The following is a 16,130-nucleotide window of genomic DNA, read 5'->3' on the forward strand; positions in this document are numbered from 1 at the left end:
TAGATCATGTCTTCTATCGCCAAAAGAGAATTTAATGAGCTCGCACTTGACGGCAGCAACTATTTGACTTGGGCTTTAGACATCGAGATTCATCTCGCGTCTAAAGAACTAAGCCAAACCATTGTTGCTGAGTCACAGTGTACAAACGCCAGAAGGCGCAGACTCTCATTTTCTTACGTCACCACTTGAAACACGACCTGAAAAATGAATACTTGACTGAAAAGGACCCTTTGGCATTATGGGAGTCCTGAAGGACCGCTTTGACCAGCAGTCATCGATTGTCCTCCCTCAAGCCCAATTTGACTGGCTTCACCTGAGGTTTCAGGACTATAAGTCAGTTATTGACTACAACTCGGCCCTTCATAAGATAGTCTCGCAACTAAAGCTCTGCAAACAAGAAGTTTCAGAGACAGACTTAATTGAAAAGACTCTGTCTACCTTTCATGCGAGTAACCTTGTACTCCAGCAGCAGTACAGGGCAAAGAATTATGAAAAGCATTCTGATTTGATATCTGCACTTCTTGTGGCCGAGAAGCACAACCAGTTGTTGATGAAAAACCATAATGCACGACCTGCTGGGTCTGCCCCCGCGCCTAAAGCACATCATACTGCCCAGGGAAGCAATTCTAGAAGGGGTCGAGGAAAGGGTCGTGGTAGAGGTCACGGTCGAAACAATCGAAGTGGTAAAGGCAAAGGCAACAATGACTCCCGGGCCCAAGATAAGAAACAAAGTGATCAAGGTTCATCAAGGTCACAAACATGTTATCGGTGTGGATGTACGGGACACTGGTCTCGTACATGTCGTACACCAAAGCATCTGGTTGAAGCTTACAAAATGACGCAAAAGAAAAATGATAAGCAACCGTCAAGAAAGGAATCTCATCACACCAACACTGATTTGCCTGAAGCAAATGCAGTGATGAATGATGATGATGATCTTTTAAAATATGAGCTTGAAGACTTTGGTGATCAAGAATGATCTGTCTTATGCTCTTGGTTTATGAACCTATTTTTCGTATCTTTTTTTTTGGATTATGAACTTATGTTTTTTTTTCATATCGTTTTATGACTTGATTTCTATGTTTTCTATTTTATCATGATGAATGGTTCACCTCTTTTTTTAACCTTCACATGCTATTTTTTGTACCAAGGCATTAGTTAATTAGTAACGAACAACCACTGTTCGAGAAGTAACCCCGAAGATCTTACAACATTACAAAGTTGTTGTTCGCACAATGGAGCATGAACCAACATTGTGTTTGGTGGATAGTGCAACCACGCATACTATCCTAACGGATATGAGGTTTTTTCGTACCTTAAACAAATCAAGTAGTAATTTACTACCATTTCTAATGATCAGGTACAAATAGTGGGCTCCGGAAGAGCATCCATCATCCTCCCTAAGGGTACAAAGCTACTAATTGAAAATGCTTTGTTGTACCCTCAATCTAAACGAACCTTGCTGAGTTTCAAAGATATTCGTTCAAATGGTTTCCATATTGAAACCAAGACTAAGAACAAAGAGGAGTTCTTGACCATGACTCAGTTGATCACTGGTCAAAAGCGGGAGGTTGAGGAACTTGCCTCTTTATCCTCTGGGTTATATTATACCTATATACAACCCAATGATTCATTTGTGGCACTTACCATGAAACTAAAAAATCCACATTCTTTTCAAATGTGGCATGACCGTCTGGGTCATCCTGGGCAGAATATGATGGGCCGGATCATATCTAATTCTGCTGGACATAACCTGTCTAGATCTCAGGTACTTTCGCCAAATATGTTTACATGTGTGGCTTGTGCGAAAGGTAAATATATTGTACGCCCGTCGCGTACTAAGGTTGGACATGAATCGCCTATATTTCTGCAGAGATTGCAGGGCGACATTTGTGGACCTATTAGTCCACCTTCTGGACCATTTAGATATTTTATGGTCCTTATTGATGCTTCCACTCGTTGGACTCATGTTAGTCTACTGTCCACGAGGAACAAAGCTTTCGCTAAATTTGTTGCGAAAATTATTGAGTTGAATGCCCAATTCCCAGATTATCCCATTAAATCAATAAGAATGGATAATGCTGGAGAATTCACATCAACGGCTTTCAATGATTATTGTATGGCCTTGGGCATCAAAGTGGAGCATCCTGTACCTTATGTCTATACTCAGAATGGCTTGGCTGAGTCTCTGATTAAGCGTATTAAATTAATCGCTAGACCATTACTGCAGAAGTCTGGTTTACCAGTCTCATGTTGGGGACACGCAGTATTACATGCTGCAGCTTTAATTCAAATCCGACCTAGTGCATATCATGATTATTCCCCCTTGCAACTACTACGTGGCGTAGAACCTAACATTTCCCATCTGCGTGTATTTGGGTGTGCAGTTTATACCCCCATACCACCTACAAATCGTACCTCCATGGGCCTGCAACGAAAACTAGGTATATATGTTGGTTATGAATCTCCTTCCATCATTAAATACCTAGAGCCCATGACAGGAGATCAGTTTACCGCGAGGTACGCTGACTGCATTTTTGATGAAGATCATTTCCCGGCATTAGGGGGAGATAAAAGACCTTATTTAACGAAATGCCGAGAAATCTCATGGGATGAAAAGGATCTTCAGTATCTAGACCCACGTACTAGTCAAACTGAACTAGAAGTTCAGAAAATTATTAATTTGCAAAATTTAGCAAATAACCTGCCAGATGCTTTTACTGATAACAGAGGAGTGACTAGGTCCCATATCCCTGCTGTGAATGCTCCTTCGAGAGTTGAAGTCCCCGTGGGACCAAGTATGCACACTGACACTCCCCATCGCCAGAAGCGCGGGAGACCACTTGGTGCAAAAGATTTAAATCCACGGAAGACGAGAATTGGTAAATTATCTCAGTCACTCCAGAAAAATGTTAACCGTCCTAAAGACGACCGTCCCGAAGACGGAGAACCCAGTGAACCTGCACGTGCTCTAAATAATACGAACACTGGGAATGCGGAACATCCAGATCAAAATATTTTGGGAAATGACGATGATCTGGTTGATGTCAATATAGAAACGTCCATAAATTTTGTTGATACAGGAGAAACATATAACAGAGATTTAATAGTCGTCGACGACACTTTTGCCTATGCAGTTGCCTGTAATATTCCACAAAATAATCTGGATCCAGAACCAAAGTCAATAACCGAGTGCCGGAAGCGCTCTGACTGGTTGAAGTGGAAACAGGCAATTGAGGCAGAGCTCAACTCGCTTAATCAAAGAAAAGTTTTTGGTCCCACCGTACTTACCCCAAAAGATGTGATCCCAGTAGGATCCAGGTGGGTATTCGTACGGAAGAGGAATGAAAACAATGAGGTGGTTAGATATAAAGCGAGATTGGTAGCTCAGGGGTTCACGCAGAGACCCGGAATTGATTTTGATCAAACATACTCTCCTGTTATTGATGGCATCTCATTCCGCTATTTAATATCATTGGCAGTAAGTATGAAATTAGATATGCAGTTGATGGATGTAGTGACAGCTTACCTTTATGGGTCACTAGATGTTGATATATACATGAAAATACCCGAGGGTATTCAAAATTCCAATATGAGGGATAAAGATCGAAACATGTATAGCATCAAACTTCAAAGGTTATTATATGGCTTGAAGCAATCTGGTAGAATGTGGTATAACCATCTGAGTGAATTCCTCCTGAAGAAGGGATATGTTAAAAATGATATTTGCCCTTGTATATTCATTAAGAAGTCATCTAATGGCTTCTGCATTATATCTGTCTATGTCGATGACATGAACATTATTGGAACAAAGGAAGACCTTATAGAAGCATGTTCATGCTTAAAAGCAGAATTTGAAATGAAAGACTTGGGAAAAACCAAGTTCTGCCTCGGCCTGCAGATCGAGCATCTTCCAAATGGAATTTTCATTCACCAAGCCAACTACATTAATAAATTATTGGAGAAATTCTATATGGATAAATCTCATCCCCTTAGCACCCCAATGGTGGTCCGATCCCTTGAAGCGGAAAAGGACCCATTTAGACCTAAGGAGGATAATGAGGAGGTTCTAGGACCTGAAGTTCCTTACCTAAGTGCTATTGGAGCCTTGCTTTACCTGGCTAATTGCACAAGGCCTGATATTGCCTTTTCAGTGAATTTACTTGCTAGATTTAGTGCATCTCCGACCAGAAGACATTGGAGTGGAATAAAGCATATCTTTAGATATCTCCAAGGGACAAAAGACCTTGGTCTTTATTTTGAAAACAACCAGGACATTACTTTGAAAGGGTATTCAGACGCTGGTTATATGTCTGACCCTCATACTGCTAAATCGCAAACTGGTTATGTTTTTCTTTGTGGAGGTAAAACTATATCTTGGAGGTCCATTAAACAGACCTTAGTTGCTACCTCATCTAATCACTCGGAGATAATTGCTTTATATGAAACCGCACGCGAATGCGTATGGTTGAGATCACTGATACAGCATATTCATCGCTCATGCGGAACAATGAGCAATGTTGATTCCCCGACTGTCCTATATGAGGACAATGCGGCATGTGTTGCACAGATGAGTAACAGGTACGTTAAAGGAGGTCTTACTAAACATATTGCTCCTAAGTTCTTTTACCCACATGAACTCCAGAAGAGTGGTGAAATACTCATTGAAAAGGTTCGCTCTAGTGAAAATCTGGCAGATTTGTTCACTAAGTCCCTGCCTACATCCACTTTTGAGAAGTATGTTTATAAAATTGGGATGCGGAGTCTAGGAAGACTGTTGTCTTCAGGGGGAGCGATAAACTCGGTCTAGGAGACTTTTAAATCCTGAAGATGATGCCTAGAAGGCTTATGGTTGTACTCTTTTTCCCTTAGCTAAGTTTTTTTTCCCACTGGGTTTTTCTTAGGCTAAGGTTTTTAACGAGGCAACCGATGCAACACATGATTGATACTACATGTACTCTTTTCCTCGACTAGGTTTTTCCCACAGGGTTTTTCTAGCGAGGTTTTTAACGAGGCATGAGTATAATTATTTAATGGCCAAGGGGGAGTGTTGTAAATATTTATATTTATGGCCATTAAACTATTTAGACCTTTCATTTGCTTATCATTTAATCATGTATTGATGTTGTGTACTTGAAAGGTTGTATATGACCACTATATAAAGTGAGTGAAGATGAATGAAAGGGACACACTTACATGATGGTTATACTATAACTTGGTGTTCTTCTCCTCCTCCTTTTTCTTCTCTTTACATATACAAACACACATACATATATATATATATATATATATATATATATATATATATATATATATATATATATATATATATATATATATATATATATATATATATATATATATATATATATACACGCAATTCCGGGTGTATAATTGTGCAAGCATCACGCGGGGACTAACGAGTGAAAAGGCCAAAACTTAACAATTCTCTCCTCTTATCCGTATTATATCGTGGGATTTTAAATTTGGAGTTTTGATTTGAACAATCATTATGGTCCACACAAGTTGTATGAACCATATTTTGTATACAGTAAAATAATGTACATTCAGTACAAAATTAATGTATATTTAGTATATGAAAAATGTACTTTTTGTTATGGTCCACATAACATTGTGTGGATCATGGTCCATACAATAATTTGCCGGATTTGAAAATGTAGGCCAGGCCTCGGAAGTCTTTTTTTTTTCTTAAATTTTAAATAATTATTTTTTTAAAAATAATTTAAATTTAGGATTACCTATTAGAAACTTACAAATTGAACGAATTGAATGAAATTGGTCAGTTTATGAATCTAATTGTATGTTTTTTAGGTTCAGTGGCCTAATTGCATTATCGTGTATAATTCGACGGCCTATTTGAATCTTATTCCTTTAAATTATATTTTCTTTTATAATTGTAAATATAAAGTAAAATAATATTCACTTAAAATGTATATTATACATAATATTAGTGTGCACGGTAGACTCTGGTCCACGATATAATTTGCTCCTTTTAGGAATAGAAATCTCTTTAGGAATGTGAAACCTCCTTTTAGGAAACTCATAACCTTTTCCATTATACATCTTTTAACCCTTATAAGCTTAAATTTTAACATAATGAGAGGGAGAAAATTTCAATCAGTAATTTCGCCTTTACACATCACTAATGATCATGGTGAGTACTTATGGAATTACAACCTTTATTATATGAATCAATATTAGGAATAAATTATTTCTAACAATCTTCCACTTGGTTCATTTAAGCCTGACATGCACTTTTATTATATGAATCAACATTAGGAATAAATTATTTCTAACATTTCATATAAGATAGTTTGAGGAAGTATATTTAATGACGATAAAGTGATGAGCTGCTTGTAGGGTAGTTATCGGGGTTGTGGTTGGATAGACAATATTGAAGATGATGCGTGAAAAGGATGTGGTGTCACCCGCCGGTGGCGGGGGGTTAGGTGACGGCGGCGGGATTTTTTTTGGTAGGAGTTGTAGCCATGAATCGTTTGGTCTATAATACCAGGTGAGAATAATAGTTTTGAGAATAATATTATTATTGATTAATCTATGATGATCTAAAGTTTATATATAATAAATAGATATATGGGAAAATGACACTTTTTCCCCCTAAGTTATATATTTATAGCACATTAGCCCCCTCAATTATTTTAAAAGTGGTAGTTTTTCCCCCTAATATATTAAATTGACATTTCTACCCTTAAAGTAAACATTTTATTTATTTTACTTCTCCAACAAATTATTGCGTATATGTAGCGATTACCACGGTTCGGTTCGAACTTAACCAGACACTATAGCAATAGAATTAAAAGTTTTCGGTTATGATTCAGATCTAGAACCCAATATTTGGATTTCAATTTATTAAATTTAAGAATTAAAAAAAAAAAAAAAAAAAAAAAAAAACTAGATCATGAACCGTGAACCGGCGGTTCCGGATCCGGTTCCGGTTCGCGATTTTGAACCGTCTTTATTTTAAAATAGTCTAAATTCAACAATAAATGTATTTTATTTTTTCAGTTCAAAACATGAACCGACCATTCTGATTTGCGATTTTAATAAACTCTAAATATCGCGTTTTGATTATAAATTGTAATTGGAATATTTTGGTTTGATTGCTATAGTATCTGTTTGGTTTAAACCAAATTATAGTAATAATTTGTTGGAGAAGAAAAATAAATGAAATATTTATTTTAAATATTTATTTTAAGGGTAAATATGTCCATTTAACATTTTAGGGGGAAAAAAGCCACTTAAATAATTCAGGGGGAAAAATACTATAAGTATATAACTCAGGGGGAAAAAGTACTATTTTCTCTAAATATATTTATAAGAATACAAAGAATCTTAGTATATGGAGAGAGAATAAATTATAGTATACTTAGAATACAGACTCCTAATAAAAGTAAGTATATGGTATTTGTTATTGTATGTCCATGCTAAGAACAATGATAACATAAATTAGACCGATTGGACCGAAACAAATTTCATAATGGTTCATAAAAACACTCCCTTTTTAGATTTTCCTATTTCACATTTAATGAAATTAGCAGCGCTAGCCCAGAAGTCTACAAACCAAGGGGTCCACCACTTGCGTTCTCATACATGCAATGCATGATCTGATCTACAACCACAAGCATCATTATTGATCCTAATTGGACACTGTGATGATTGCATTGCACATAGTCAGCATGAACTTATCCCACTAATTCATTAAGTAATATTTCAAATAAGAGAAACTAAATATTTAAATTTCGGTAGTAATAATGTGAAAAATATGTTTAAAGTGGATAAATTCTTTGTGGATATTAATAATATTTAATTTCGAAATCACTAAATTATTGTACTGTGGTTTACATTTTTCTAAATATTTTGTTAGATCAAGATGTGAGGGGTGTTTAAAATTAGCGTTTTAACCTTTCAGGCAAGCGTGATGATTAATTACAGTAATATTGGTGTTGTGTCATCTTAATTGTTAGTGGCAATTAAGAAAGGCAAAGTTGTTAATTATCTCGGCCTGGGACATTACTGTACTTGATGTTTGGTGGTCACCATGTGTATTCTCAAGAGCAATTATGCGATGACAATATTCCCCTCTTTAAACTACTCATTTATAATTAATTATTTTTTTTTGAGTATTATTGATTCTAGAGTAAATACCCAAAATGGTCCCTCGACTATAGCTAAATTTACAAATTGGTCCTCGACTTTCAACACGATTTGGTCCTCCGTCTATTTGACCGTTTGTTACTGTGATTTTTGAGGATATATATATGTAATTTCATGGTCCATCGTCGGTTTTTTAAGGTTCCGGTTGCATTTCCAGACCGCACTGTTACATTTGAATCCATGGCGTTAGAGTTGGGGTGCACGTACAAGAGGTCACGTGCGAGATCGATCGAGATTAGGCCGGCGCTGCACCCCATGCCGAAGAGATTATAGATTTTGATAGACAGATCGGCGAAATCCCTGGAGCGGCTCTACGAGAAAGTCGTGACTCCAAGCGACGTCAGCAAGCTGAACCAGCTCGTGATCTCCAAGCAGCAAGTGGAGAATCACTTCCCCTTCCGAAACGACGCAGTCACCTCCAAGAGCGCAACGTTCTCTTGAGCTTTGCAGATGAAATTACATAAATATCCTCATAGATCATGGTCAACAAACGGTCAAATCGACGGAGGACCAAATCGTATTAAAATTACAAAGTTAAGAACTTAATTGATTGAAATTGAAAGTCAAGGACCAATTTGTGAATTTAGCTATAGTCGAGGGACCATTTTGGGTATTTACTTTTGATTCTATTAGAATGTAGTAATTAATATAATTTCACTGAAATTCAAACTTATGATCTATCTTTTAGAAGAGTCACAAAAATGTCATTAAATTACAAGTTATTTATAATCACGTTTTTTAAAACAATGTTTTGTAGGCATTAAATTATTTATAATCTCAATGAAAAAAATGTATTTTCTATCCCAACTTCTAATATTATTTACATTCCCAACTTCTAATAATATTTTATTTATAGAAAATGAAATTATTTAAGAAAAGCAAACTCTTTCTCCCTGTTTTACCCTCTTACAAATTTGTTGCACCAAAATGAGGTCAAATGGATGGCATAATTAAGAGTCAATTTCACAAGAGGTTCATTGTCTTTAATGATAATTTTAGATTTAGTCTTAGATGATTTTTTTTGTCATTTAACATCTCAGACTATTATTTTTTATACACTTTTAGTCATTCTCATGACTTATTCTATTTTTAGTAAGGGCATTTTTGTTTTTTTTTTTTCTTCATATTTTTCTTTTGTTATTTTTTTGATTTCAACTGCTTTAATTAGTTTAGAACTTTAGGTTATCTCTAATTTTTAGTAATCATATTTTTCAACCGATTTTTAGTAAAGTCGTATTAAACCGGTTGAAATCATAAAAATAACAAAAGAAAAATATGAAGAGACAAAAATATCCTTACTTAAAATAGGAAAAGACATGAGAAGAACTAAAAGTGATTTAAAAATAATAATTTGAGATGTGACAAAAATAATAATTTAGGACTAAATTTAAAATTGCACTAAATACAAGTACTTTGATGGAATTAACTCCATAATTAATTAAGGAAATATAACTAGTAGAATCTGGAATCCTTCCCATCTTGTTCTTAGAGCATCCACACTAGTAGTTATTTAGGAGTTATTTCTACATGAATTCTCTCCACTCAAAGTTAATAGCTGATGTGGGGAGGAGTTATTTCAAAAATATTTCTTATGCAAAGTATGGTATATTTGTGGTCCCAATAAGTAAGAGAAATAATTAAAATATAGTGAGTTAAATGGTGGGTGCATAAAAAACTGAGAAATAACTCAAAATTGATGTGGAGAAGGGTTTTTTGTAATTGAATGAGATGATAGAGGATGAGGTGGATGCTGGGACCCACAAATAACTGAGAAATAACCTCAACTGATAAAGATGCTCTTAGAAAAGTGAGTGGGCTTTCCCACTCCTTTTTACTCCTCCCATAAAGTTATTTGCTATTACTTTTTCTTCCTCAAAACAATTAAGTATTAAATATATATTATAAAAAGTTCCATAAATATTGATCATAACAATACTAAATGTTAAAATAGTAGTAAATGTAGTACATCACATAATTTGATAAAATTAAATAAATTCATACTTTATTTTCCTTGATGTGCCAATACATACTTATTTTATCTATTTTTTCTCGTTTTCTTTTGTACAAATTAATGTATAAGAAATATATTATTGAAAAACTTTATTTGAGATATGTTAAATAATACATATGTTGATATTTTTATTTTTTATTTTTAAATAAATTTATAGGAACCTAAAGTCATTACAATAGTGTGTTCAAATCAAGAAAATTAATAAACCGCTTCTATGGAGACTTAAATTTGGGACCCCATGATTACCAAATTAACAATTTAACCAACTTAGTTGGGGTTGTCATCATGTTATAGGATGTTATTGAACATGATGATACACATGTAATGTAATTTTATGTACATTAAGCTTTAATTATTTTTATGACCATATAGAAATAATATTATGAACATACTATAGAGTGAATGAATGTCGATATGTTGTACCAGTAGTTTAGTGTTCAAGTACATTAAGGTTTAGATTTATGATCATATAGAATAAGTATTATGAACATAGTACATGCACGATGAATGTTATTAAATATGACATGTAGTGTAATGTTTATCTACATTAAGCTTTGTTTGTATGAAAATATATATAAAAAAAATCATTATGAATCTACTATATAGAGAATGAAAATACATATAATATACATTTAGTTTAATGTTTATGTGCAATAAGAGCATCCATATCAGTTGGGAGAATGTAAGAGTGATTAGGAAAGACAATGTGGGAGGGGAGAAGAAAAAAAAAAAACAAAAATTGAATTTTTTAAATTAAAAAAAAAATAAAAATAAAAGTATGTGGGCGCGCCTGACGCGCAGCCGGGCGCATGACGACTGTGGACTTGTTGTGCGCCAAATGCGCACAGCAAGTCACTTTTTTTTTTTTTTTTTTTTTTTTTTTTTTTTTTTTACAGTCCAATTCTCCCTTCATTTGCAGGAGAATTCTTTTTTATTTAGTTCTTCCCCACATTGGCTTTGCTCCTTGTCTTGGAAGAAAGCATTCTGAAAAAACTTAAAATAATCCACTATAGTGGATGTTCTAAGGTTTAGGTTTATGAACATATATATAAAACAAATACTATTTATACAGAAAAAGATCATATTATTAAATATAATGCACTAATTAACATTGAATATGAAACAATATCATTTTGGACCATATTCCACCATGCAATGTGGAACATAGTCACAATACAATTTGTCATTATTAGTGCAATAACTATATCATGGGCAATGGTGCATATAACAATATGTACCCAAGACATCCCTATATTTTCTTCTTAAATATTTTTTTCAACTTAAAATTAGTTTTATCTTTTTTCCTTTATGCACAAATAAAATTAATTAAAAAAAACATCATTAAAAAGTTTTAATTGAAATCATTTAAATGTCACTAATATTGATATATTTTAATTTTTAAAAAATAAATTTATAGGTACATAAAGTCATTACTTTAGTGTAATGTTTATGTGTATTAAGATTTTTTTTTATTTATAAATATATAGAATGAACATTATGAACATACTACAGAGTAAATAAAAATAGATATGATGTACACGCAATTTATGTATATGTACACTAGTATTTAGATTTATGATCATATATAGAATAAATATTACAAACATAGTATATGATGCACATGTAGTGTAATAGTTATGTACATTAAGTTTTGTTTTTATAAATATACAGAAGCAATATTATAAAGTTATAAACCCACTATATGTAGAGTGAATGGAAATAAATAATATTTGGGAAGAATGGAAATAAATATATATGATGCACATGTAGTTTAGTATTTATGTACATTAAGGTTTATGTTCATAAACATCCTTTACATAATAAAGCTATATGGTTTGGGAAATAATTAATGTTACAATTAATGCCACAACATCTTTTATTATAAAAAAAAAACACAACATTTAAAAAATAAAATAGCTATATATATTATATAATCATATAAAAAATATACTTTTAAAAAATAAAATAGATATATATTATATAATCATATAAAAAATGTGTTCAAGTAGAGTTTAAATTTACACATACAAAATTTGAAATTTGCTTTCCAAATGTAATTATCTTAGTTATTATTCGTATTGTGAAAATTATAATATTAGATGAAATACAATTAAGAATAAATCAATGTAATTATGTAAATTCTCTCTATAAATTTATTTGAATATGCACATAATTAGAGATTATATTAATCATACAAAATTATAATTATAATTTTTATTTTTATTTTAATTGTAATTTTGTATTCTATAAAAAATAATAAATACTTGACCAATGGAAGCTCAAAAATATTATTATATTAAATAATTTAAAATATTTTAGTTTTTCTATTTTTATTTATATTTATAATAACATAATTTTTTTTCCCGTGCATCGCGCGGGTGAAATACTAGTATAGAATAAATATTATAAACGTATATAAAAGATGATAATGTTATTAAACATGATGCACTAATTGACATTTAATATAAAACAACGTCACTTTAGACCTGGATCCACTGTGCAAGGTTGACCCTGGCCCAATGTTGCAAAATACGTTAGGCGCCCCCTAGGCGCCGATTTATTATTATTATTTTAAAAAAGTTAAACTAAAAATTGAAAACTTCACTAATAAAACATAAGGTTCCTCTAGTTTTTTCTTACAAATTATTTACGTAAGTGGTTGTAAAATCGTTTAAAATATTGTTGAAACCATCTAAATACATAAAAAAATAAAATTAAGAGCAAAAGACTGGTCAAAACGGACAACCGAGTCAAAAGTTATGCCTTGCCAAATTTTTAACACTTTACAACTAAAAATAAATAAATAAATAAATAATTTAAAAGACCGGTTCAGCCGGCTAGGCGGCAGCCTAGCCGCCCGGCCGCGAAGGAGGCCGACTCCGGCCTTCCTCGCCGCGGTCGGGCGACGCCTAGGCACGATTTTTGTAATACTTCCTGGTCCACAATATAATTTGCGTCGTTAGGGTGCTTGAGATGTCTTAGGCATTTGGCAAATTTTACTGTGGACCTACCATGCATTAAAACAAAATTCACACAAATAGTGAACTTTATGCATATAAATAGTGAACACTTTGCATACAAATATTAAACGGCCTAAATTGAATATCAGATTTCTAACTAAATGAGAGGGTTGAGTGTGCTGAATAAGTAGTTTAATTAGTTGTGCTCTACAAAGAAATAATATATTAAACAAATAATGAATCTCATGTACAATATAAATGAGCCTAAAACTGCAACCAATTTGTACATGCTCAAATAATGAACTATATGCACACAAATAGTAAACACTAAGTATATAAATAATGAACCCTTAAATGATTTCATACTATTTTGTACACGTTCAAATAATGAATATTATGTGTAAAAATATTGTACCATATACCCTATGTGTGGAGCAAATTATATTGTGCAATATGGATCATGAATAAATGTATACTTTTAATATATTAAATGTATATTATTTGTATACTGAAGGTATAAATAATTAGGTAGAAATAATTAGAATATTGTTTATACACTGTTGGAACTCTTTCTCTTGTCTCATTCCTGATTGCGCCTAGCCTTTGACTTAAAATCCGGCCTATACATGACAAATAAAATAAAATAAAATAATTTTAAAAAGAGTGACTAATAAATAGGTTGTCTTAAAGACCCTCATCTTGCAGAGACTTTGGCTGTTAAGGAAGCTCTTTCCTGGACTCTTGAACAAGGCTGGCATAACATTCTTCTAAAATCAGACTGTCAGTTGGTATGCAAGTTTCTGAATAATGACTTACCAGATCATTCTTATGCATGTTGCGTTCTCAAGTATTGCCGATCTCTTAAACGACACTTTGAATCAGTGTCCATTCAATATATCAATCGATCAGTGAATAAGCTTGCTCACGTGTTGGCTAGAGCTGCTAGTTCTCATACTGGTCATCTTAATTGGTTTTCTAATATCCCTTCTTGTATTGAACATTTAATTGCTTGATTTTATTGAAATATTTTCCTTTCAAAAAAAAAAATAGGTAAAGCATGATACTCTCATTTAAAAGTCACGTGTTTGATTCATATTTGGTAATATTAGAGTGGTTATGAACTTATTTGGTAACATAGTTAGCTTATCAGTCAATTTTGACTTATTTGATTACTATTCGTTGTTTGACTTGGTTAAACAATCAATATGAGTGTTTGATTAATTAACTTTTGTAACAACTTATTACTTCAAAATGCTAAAATTCAAAAAGCTGCTTTGAGCAGCTTTTTTGATCATCTTTTTGATAAAGTCATTTTGCATGTAATCAGTTATCAACTAAGAGCTAATTTACCTAACTCTTTTCTACAATCAGCTAATGCTATCAACGTAACTACTCAAACCCACTAACCCAATCAGCTAACAGTTATTTGTCAAAACACCTCCTATATCATCTTGGTCGTCCAATTACTCCGAATGACCAGCTTGGAAAATGTTTAGTATCCTTTTAGAGAATATTACTTCCTTCACATGTTCTGATTTGGTATTCTTGTTAGAGGAAGAAAAAAAAAAAAAAAAAAAAACAGTGCAACTTCAAATAATTTGAGTGGGTGTCACTTGTAGGTAGAATGGACAATTGGTCCAAACACATAACAACATGGGTGTCACTTGTAGGTAGAATGGACAATTGGTCCAAACACATAACAACATTACATAATTGCTACTATGTAATAGATCCAGAAGTAGCATAGATAGTGATTTTACAATCTGTACACATTGGGACCCTTCTCCAATATGATCACATCGGTGGAGCCATGCAGTCCATTCCAAAACCCACTTTACCATATACTTCCATGCCTATTTGTTTCATTACATGGTAGTATGGTACCATACTATGCCTACAAAACAAATGCAAGTGGTCCTTTGGAAATTCATCAATTTCCTTCAAACTTCTATTCTTCCCTATATACATTATCCTACAATATAATGTGCTATCTTGCCTGTCTTCAATCTCTGATGTTTGCAGGGCAACCAACTCAAATGTTGACACTTTTTGAACCCTAGCTTAATTATCTACCTACTACTTCGATCTCCACATGCATATGCAATCATACTATGTTTTGTATGATATCTTTATTTGAAGCTCTCTACTTGTTGGATACTGCATTTTTCTCCTTACCTTAAATTAGATGTTCATGGATATGTTGTTTGTTGCTACATGTTTTGTAGTGAATTTGTCTACCTTTTATAATTTCTGAACTTTTTAGAGAATTTAGTAGTTTTCGTTTGTCTTTAGAATGCACCTAACAACAATATAAAGCACACTGAACAACAATATTAAGTACTTCGTTCTAACGTTATCATTAATTGCACCGAATGTGAAAGTTAATTACACTTAGGTTCACCTTTAACTTTATGGTTTAATTTTTTTTAGTTGACTTAAAGGTTCAGTTTTTACTATATAGGAGTTTAAATATTTTGGTTTAGCTTTACATTTAGTTTTCTAGATTTTTCAATAGATGTATTATGTAGTTTTACTTATTTGCACTTTATAGTGATTTGCACTTTAAAATTAGAGTTGTTTACAAAAAATGTCACCGTCATTTACATGGTAGTATTTGTTATATACTTTCTCAAACTTTTCCAACCCAAAGAATCAATGCCCCCACCACGAGGGTTCGATTCTGTGACCACCCATTTGGAATGGAAATAGATGTTCTATCACACTACATAGATTATGATGATATGTTAGATATTTTTAAATTGATGAGAGTCGCGTTTAGGTGCGAACCGGTCTTAATGTGCGAACCTGCGAACTAGTCTTAATGTGCGAACTTGCGAACTACTGAAAAATTACACCGCAACTACTACATGACTGCACTGCATCGGATACAATTAAATCGCAAGGTTCTCCAAACATGCATGTCTGGAAGGCCGTTGCGATGTAATCTTTCAGTAGTTTGTTGG

The 16,130-nt window shown here is 33.1% G+C and overlaps 2 protein-coding genes across 2 annotated transcripts in view; both read left to right on the top strand.

The window, feature by feature from the left end:
• Nucleotides 1-238: 238 nt before the first annotated feature.
• On the top strand, nt 239-979 carry LOC109193517. The gene has a single exon (XM_019344359.1). It carries the CDS (start codon nt 239-241, stop codon nt 977-979), a length of 741 nt encoding a protein of 246 aa, XP_019199904.1.
• A 782-nt stretch (nt 980-1,761) lies between these two features.
• LOC109193486 (keratin, type II cytoskeletal 7-like) overlaps nt 1,762-16,130 on the top strand; it is a 29,674-nt gene continuing 15,305 nt past the window's right edge. Inside the window, exon 1 of the mRNA XM_019344326.1 lies at nt 1,762-1,768. The gene's annotated coding sequence lies outside the window, so the exon portion shown is untranslated. The remainder of the gene's footprint in view (nt 1,769-16,130) is intronic.

Source organism: Ipomoea nil, unplaced genomic scaffold (genome assembly GCF_001879475.1).
Source record: "Ipomoea nil cultivar Tokyo-kokei standard unplaced genomic scaffold, Asagao_1.1 scaffold1895, whole genome shotgun sequence".
Lineage (NCBI taxonomy): Eukaryota > Viridiplantae > Streptophyta > Magnoliopsida > Solanales > Convolvulaceae > Ipomoea > Ipomoea nil.

Bases quoted from the DNA above. Each gene is read 5' to 3' on its own strand.
- LOC109193517 (XM_019344359.1), top strand. From the start codon at position 239: ATGGGAGTCCTGAAGGACCGCTTTGACCAGCAGTCATCGATTGTCCTC.